This window comes from Crocuta crocuta, unplaced genomic scaffold (assembly GCF_008692635.1).
Source record: "Crocuta crocuta isolate KB4526 unplaced genomic scaffold, BGI_CrCroc_1.0 scaffold344, whole genome shotgun sequence".
In the NCBI taxonomy this organism is placed as follows: Eukaryota; Metazoa; Chordata; class Mammalia; order Carnivora; family Hyaenidae; genus Crocuta; species Crocuta crocuta.
The window spans coordinates 636,950-644,602 of record NW_027533081.1 but is presented as its reverse complement, the minus strand read 5'-3'; the positions used below and the strand labels follow the sequence as shown (position 1 = coordinate 644,602).

General features: G+C 48.3%; 1 protein-coding gene across 1 annotated transcript in view; it reads left to right on the top strand.

Annotated features, from left to right (window-relative positions):
* The first annotated feature begins 1,393 nt into the window (after nt 1-1,393).
* UBE2L3 (ubiquitin conjugating enzyme E2 L3) overlaps nt 1,394-7,653 on the top strand; it is a 56,324-nt gene continuing 50,064 nt past the window's right edge. Inside the window, exon 1 of the mRNA XM_077745955.1 lies at nt 1,394-1,494. Coding sequence (XP_077602081.1) covers nt 1,468-1,494 — 27 coding nt within the window. The 5' untranslated portion in view covers nt 1,394-1,467. The remainder of the gene's footprint in view (nt 1,495-7,653) is intronic.

Genomic DNA, 7,653 nt, shown 5'->3' with positions numbered 1-7,653 from the left:
GAACCCTCCCCTTCTATTCCCAGCCTCACGTGTCCAGGTTGAGGGAATGCACTGTGTGTCTTTAACCACCTCGGAATTCTTCAGGGCAGAGCTCACAATAAAGCTGTGTTCTTTCTTTGACCTGGGGCAATGTATCACCAGGTTCAGTGTCCACAGTAAGATCATGGAGTCAGTCTCCAGGCCAGACTTCCAAGTCCCCCATGCCTCCAGGGAGCTAGCTAGTGGAGTCCCTCACATATTTGTTGAATGTTTATTGAACACCCACTGTGTGCCAGCTCTGGGGGGTGAGGGAGATAAAAGGCAAACAGAACCTTGATGGCATGAGGCTTGTCATCTAGTCCCTCCTAACCCATGTCAGACCTGGGCTCCCAGGACATTGTGAGGAAGGCTGGCTCTATCCAGGCTACATAATCCCCAGTTCTTTCTTTTTCTCCCCTTTCATGGGAAGCTCATTGCTCTTAGGATGAAGAAAAATACCTTCACAAGGCTAAATGTGTACCTTTCTCTTTGTCTACACTGCCACCCTAGGTCCCAACGACCATCACTTTTGCCTGATTGGCTACAACGGGCTTCCAAATGGTCCCTACTCATTTGCTTAACCCCCTCCATTCTCCATTCATAGTACTTTCCTTAAACATGTATATCTCACTATGTGGCTGCTACACACATCCATCAAAGGTCTCTCACAGAGCATAGAAGAAAAAGTCAAATCCCTAGTGTCCCAGTTTGTCACCTATCTCCCTTGCTCCCTCTAATACTTCTCACTCCATTCTGGCCATCCAGACAACCTCATGGCCTTTGCCAGCGCCTTTTCTCCTGCTTGAAATCATTTCCTCCCAGCCTCTCAACTGCACTATGCCATCTTTCAGTTTCCAGCATTGGCCCTGGAGCCAGAAGCTCAGCCTCTGCTCCTAGCTGGCTGCATCACCTGGGGCAAATCATTGGCCTTCTCTTGCTTCCGTTTACGGTGAATGGACTGTTAGTGGGGTAACCATATCACAGGGTGATTTCAAAGATTAAGGAAAATAAAGCACTGGAGGGGGGAGCAGCACTCTGTAGGTTCCAGCGTTAGCTGTTATTAATACTATTTCCTCAGTGAGGCTTTCATTGGAAAAGTAGGTCTCCACAGTCATTTTCTCATCACCTAGTTTCCTTCACAGCACTTATCAGTGTCCGAAATAATCTTTGTTATTCAATTATCTTATTTTATGCAGCCATTATTTGTTGTGCACCTACTATGTGCCAAGCTCCCTTTGTAATTGCCATCGGATTGGACGTCGGTAAAGGCAGGGTCTCCGCTAGACCCGTTCAACCTGTGTTCGCCCAGTACCGTGTCCAGCACACAGTAGGCACTTCGCACGTCGGGGCGTGCCCCGCCCGCCCCTCCCCCGGTCCAGGAAGTGCGGGGGCTCCAGTCGCCGGGCCGGCCGCGATGCATTCTGGGAAAGCAGCAGCACCAGATCCAAGATGGCGGCCAGCAGGAGGCTGATGAAGGTAAAAGCCATTCTCCGGCGCCGGCCGGGCAGGGGGGTGCGGCGTCCCGGGTCCAGGGTCCCCGCGGCGGGCCTGGGCTCCTCGGGGCGCCGCCGCTCGCTCTGCCGCTCCTACGTGGTCCCATTGCCCTCCCGGGCCGCGCGCGAGCTTAGGGAGCTAACGGGGCCGCCTAGGCCGCAGCCTGGGCGGGAGCGCCAGGCCGCGCTGGGAGCTGCCGCTGGCCCCTCCGCCCGGCCCGGGGCGTCCACGCCGCCCTCCGCCCGGAACCGGGCAGGGTCCTCCTCGCGGCGATGGTCTCCCGGACCCGGGGCGGCGTTGATCTGGGGGTCTGGCCCGGAGGTCCCGAACCGGGAGTCCGCGGGAAAGGCCCGAGCGCCGGAGCTCCGGCCGGGAGCCCGCGCCGCGGAGCCGCCCCGCCCTGGGCCGCAGCGCGCTGGGTTTGGTACCCCTCTCAGCGGGGACGCAGCTCCGGAGGCCGGGAGGCTCGGGCTGGGGCAGGAAAGAGGAGGTCGGGCGACAAAAGTTAGGTCAGTTTGTTCGTGGGTCGTTTGAAATTGCTTTGGGTCCTAGCAAACCGTCGCCTTGTGACTGCAGAGTCACACAGCGGGCAAGTTCCAACTCCAGGAAGGCGTGGGGTCGGCCGCATTTGCGGCGCGGTTCTCCTTCCCCGTCTCCTTTCAACCTACCACTTCTAGTTATCCGGATCTCCTTTATTTGCTGAAGCTAAAGTGCCATTTTTGCGGGGTGGGGGGTTGGCTTCAATCGTTCGAACTCAAACCGGCCAAAGTTTATAAAAATAACTTGGTACTTTGTATCTTGAATGCAGCGGGTGCCTCCTTGTTAAGTGGCTCCTTTGGTGAGGATTACCGATGCTAAACTGGTTCAGTTCTTTCCCGAGTATGTTTGCCAGCGCCCTCCGGACCCGACCTCGCCAAGATTTGTGAGCCGGCGCCCGGGTAGTGCTGCCGGGTTGCACCGGGCCGGAAATAAAAAGGCCCAGGAGCTGATTTCCTGAGAGGAGATAACGAGATGGGGTTCCTCTTGGGCAGAGCGGTGCTTGGTGGAACTAGACGTTGAACTTGGAGTTACAGCCTCTGGGCCCTCCCTCTCTGGGAACGTTTCCTTTCTTTTGTTCACTAAGGGCTGGAGACGACGTTTAACTTCATAAAACTGAATTGGAAGTGGGCAGAAAAGAACAGTCAGCAGATTCCAAACTTCTCATCACTTTTCTGCCGGTGACACCACCATTCACCCAGTCATCCAGATGAGAGGACTGTTATTCACTTATTTCTTTGCTCCCCAAATGTAGTCACCCATTAAGCCTTGTGGATTTTACTTTAGAGAGAATTCTTGAGGGTATGCCTTCCTTCGTAATCTTACCGAAATTACCTGAATCCATACCGTCATCTCTCAGATGCCTTTCCAAGTACGTACTGACCTTTTCTGACTCTCCTTCTTGGACACCAAAGTTTTTCTTCTAAAGCAAATATTTAATCCTTTCACTCTTATTGAAAACCTCTCTGATCTTATTGTTCTCAGCAGTTAATCCTGACTTCTTATTTGGCATGCAAGACCCTTCCTAGGCTAGCTGAAAGTAATCTATTTAACCTCACCTCCTGCCCTTTGTTTTCCCACTACCCTTGCAAATCACAAGAGCTACCCCCCTTTTTTTTTTTTTAAACCTTTTACTTTGTGCTGCCCTGTAATTCACATTCATGATCATGGTTAATTCTCACTGAAAAGTAGACATTATTATTCCCATTTTGTAGGTGAGGAAATGGAATGCTGAGGGATTCCTTGGGTTGCCCCAGTTTTCCTAGCTCGGGAGGGTGAGCTGTGAACTCACTCAAGTTGTGACTCCAGAGCCCCCTGTTCTTACTTACGAACTATGTGGTGTTCCTTTACATATGCAGTTTGATCTCCCTGAGAAAGGCTACCTTCCCCTTGCCTCTCCTCTCTTCCACTGAAGTCCTAGGCCCAATTCCAATGCCAGTTACTCTTTGAGGCCTTCTCCCCCATCCCCCTTCAGAACAAGTTGTTTCCTCCTTTATGTGACCACAGCACTTTGTTTTTCTTTGAGCACTTGTCCCAATCTCATTTGTGTTAGTTTTGCCTTTCCTACAGAGTTCTGAGTTCTTCAAGGACAGGAATCTTGACCTAATTCATCCTGGTATCCCCTACTCTGCCCAAGTTGACCCTACTCTACCCAAGTTGACCTAGTTTGGGGTTCCTAGACTTCCAGGGGTCTGAGAGGGAAGTTCCTATGGTTTGTAAATTATGTTTGTGTTTCCAAAAATTGGGGCTTAGAAAGAACATGTATGGGGCACCTGGGTGGCTCAGTTGGTTAAGCATCCGACTTCAGCTCAGGTCATGATCTCACAGTTTGAGGGTTCAAGCCCCACATCAGGCTCAGTGCTGATAGCTCAGAGCCTGGAGCCTGCTTCAGATTCTGTGTCTCCCTCTCTGCCTCTCCCCTACTTGTGCTCTGTCTCTCTCTCTCTCTCTCAAAATATAAACATTTAAAAAAATTAAAGAACATGTAATATTAAGTACTTTTATTAAAATATTTTTTTTTTAGTGTTTATTTTTGAGAGAGGGAGCAAGAGAGAGAGAGAGAGGGCAGAGGCAGAGAAAGAAGGAGAGAAATCCCAAGCAGGCTCTGCACTGTCAGCACACAGCTGGATGTGGGGCTTGAACTCACAAACTGCAAGATCATGACCTGAGCAAAAATCAAGAGTTAAACGCTTAGCCCAGGCGCCCCTAAGTACTTTTAAGTGCTAGGTTATTTACATAAAATCTTTTCCATAACACTTCAAGTTAGCGTATTATCAGCTATATTTTACAAATGAGAGAATTATGAGGCTTATATAGGTTGATTGTTACCAAAGGTGAAGTAGCAAGCAGACCAGGGTGGGGAGAGAGAGGATGTTAAATCTCCTTAGCATCAAATCCTAAGGTCTATGCCTCTTTCTTACTCCAAGGATGCATGGAGGACTGTGTAGTTTCTTGAGTTGTGGACGGAAATTCTTTCAATTCAGTAGAGGAATGCTGGCTACATGACTGAGATCACTGGCTCTGGGAGTCAGTGTTTAAGCTGATTAGTTAAAAACAACTACAACAACAAATTAATTGATGCATGTTGATCTGTACTTGGGGTGGAAATAAAGGGGGTTTTGATGATGAAAGAAACATGTTGAATAATCAAATGAATTACATCTTAGAGAACTTTAGATTTCCTCAAAAACTATTTTCCAGGACACTCAAGAGTCAAAGATTTCTTTGTAACAATGGACTGTCTGCTGATAGTATAAAATATATTATTGGAAGTAGAGGGATTTGCGTATATCGGCTAAGAAGTTATTTTAGGCAAAGTGAGTATGATAAAGTTTTTAATTTAAAAAGCATTTGCCAGGGGCACCTGGGTGGCTTAGTCGGTTAAGCGTCCGACTTTCGCTTAGGTCATGATCTCGCGGTTCGTGGGTTCGAGCCCCGCGTCGGGCTCTGTGCTGACTGCCAGCTCAGAGCCTGGAGCCTGTTTCAGTCTGTGACTCCCTCTCTCTCTGACCCTCCCCTGCTCACACTGTCTCTCTCACTCTCTCCTAGAAATAAATAAAAAAAAAATTAAAAATAAATAAAAAGCATTTGCCAAAAGAACTAGCCTTTTTTCAGAACCCTTTTTAGGAATTACAATGTTAATAAGACATTAAATACATTTTAATTTGCAAGCAGCAAATCCAGCATTGATGGCAACGACCAGATTGTAACCACTGCTTCTATCTGGAAGGGAAATAGCTACAAAAGTGAAACCTGTAGGTGTGGCTAAGGAAATTGATTGCAGTCTGATCATTTCTTTTCAGCCTCTCAATTGCACACATCTCTCCTAGGGGCCCTCCAGCTGAGTATCTTCCCAGAAGGGCTTTTCTCAGTGGGGAAAGTTGTGGATTTAAGAAGGGGGTGTGTGACATTTTACTTGTTATTATGGTGTAACTGTTGAGATGAGGAATTGAGATTTGTAGCAACCTTTTGATGCTACTTAAATGATGTTCAGTCAGAACTCCTTAATGGTATGCTCTCTCTCAGACCATAACTACAGGTGAATAAGGAGGAGTCACTAATAACAGTTCTTTCCTTGGAAAGAATAAGCAATAAACTGGTTTGCTTTTGAATACAAGTTTATGTTCTCTGAAGTTGGGTAATTAACATGAAAGAGCAGTGAATGTGTCTGGTACGTGTGTGTCAGAAAGTGAGGGGAGTTTTTCAGATGATGTTATACTGATATAAATGTCCTGAATCCATGGGGTTTTAGGGAATTGAGAAAAACATTGTATTTTTTTTAATCCTAAATGTAAAATCTCAGTACGTTGGGACTATTTCAGCTTCCCTTAATGCTTTTCATTGTAAATGTTTCCCTATTAAAAGAAAATTGGGACAGGCCCTGGGAAAGAGAATGGACTTGGTTGTTGTAACATCTGGGACCTTTTCTTAGGGTATATACTAGAACAAAAACATTCGTCTCAGGGTACTTGGTGGCCCTATTCTGTCTTTGTTATAACTGTAAAGAGTTTGTCAAATTAGCATCGTATTGTACCAAGTCACTTGGAAATATTCTCATTCCATTGAAAAGCATCACTAAATGTTCAAGAGTGATTTCTGTTTTCTTTACTGCAACAGTAAGTCAGGGATTAAAGCTTACAGGACCCCAAGATATCTCTCCTGAGCCCAGACTTTGTATCTAACAGCTTGGAGAGGTTCCCTTTGAATGGCACATAGACCTGTAGTCGTCTAAGCTTGTGCCCCCACCAGCCCTCATGCTTCTCCTGTCTTGCCATCTTCAGTTATGATCCACTTGTCTACTCAGCCACCCAGGGAAGAACCAGGGGAAGCCCACTTAGCCTCTTCCTTCCACACCTAGCCACTTGCCAGATTCTGCTGAACTAGGCCTTTATCTCTGGCCTCTGCCCATCTTTTCTCCACCCGCTCTACCATCCCCTTAGTTCAAGCCATCCATCTGTGGTGGGCCACCTGCACTGCACACCTTGGTAGTTTCTTCTTATTCCTCACCAGTCTATCCTCAGTCCCACATGATTCTTAAGTGAGTCCAAGAGAGGTGCACTCAGGCCATGCTCTCAGAGATTGGAGCTAAATTCAGGAGGTCAGAGCTCTGTAGTTTAAAACCTATATTCCTTAGCATGCTCTTTCAAAGTCTGATCTCACCAGTCTTTTCTCTCTGCACTTGCCCGTGGGATCCCCTAAACATGCTCTGCACCCCCGGGTCTCTTGATGGGTATCCCTGTCCCTTCTCTACATCAGGGTAATTTCTTGTCCTTTAAGACTCAACTCACAGGCACCTCCTCTTAGCCTTGAACTCAAGGAGCTCAGTGAGGGAGGAAAAATGGCATGCGCCTAGAACAAAAGAATCCTGGTCTGTCCACTGTGTGCTGGATGTCTGCCAGCTGAATAATGGAGTACAGGGGGAAAGATCCTCTGACATTGAGAAGAAGGTGGAACTTGGTTTGGGCCTTGAAGAATAGGCAAGGGTTTGGGCTGTTGAAGAGAGGAGGGGCCTGGCAGCCAGTGAAGTTGAGTAGCTCTCATCCCTCAGTGGATGTGGTCAGTGGCTAGGAGAGATGCCCTGGGGAACAGGAGTGACAGTTCACCTCCCCCAGTCCAGCTGCCTGCTTCTGACCTTGTGCAATCCCTTCCTTTGGTTTCAATTAGGCCAACCCCGAGGCGGTTTCCAGAAGCACTGGGTAAGTGGCCTGGTTTTACCCTTGGTTGGTACATCCAGTGCACCTGACCCTCCAGAACTATGAGCTTTCCCTCTCCCTCTTCCCTGTAGTGCTACATTCTCTGGCCAGCCACTGGAAGACTTGTCTCTCTATGAAGGGGTATTGTGGAGGGTGACGCTGGTGAGTGTAAGGACAGGTGGCAAAGAGATGTCTGGGCCTTTCAGTTGAGGGGGTCAGATGTATCCTCAGCTGTAGCATCCAGGAGAAGCAGCAGGCTGCTCACATGGGAGAGCCTTTGCCACTGGGTTTCCTCTAGCCAGTCTCGTCCTGCCTCTTCTTGAGGGCATAGGAGGAAAGGGTGTTTCCTTCAGGGCAAAGCTCTCTACTGGTTGAGAGCTCAGGTTCTGGAGGTTGTGTGCTGGGCCTGCCA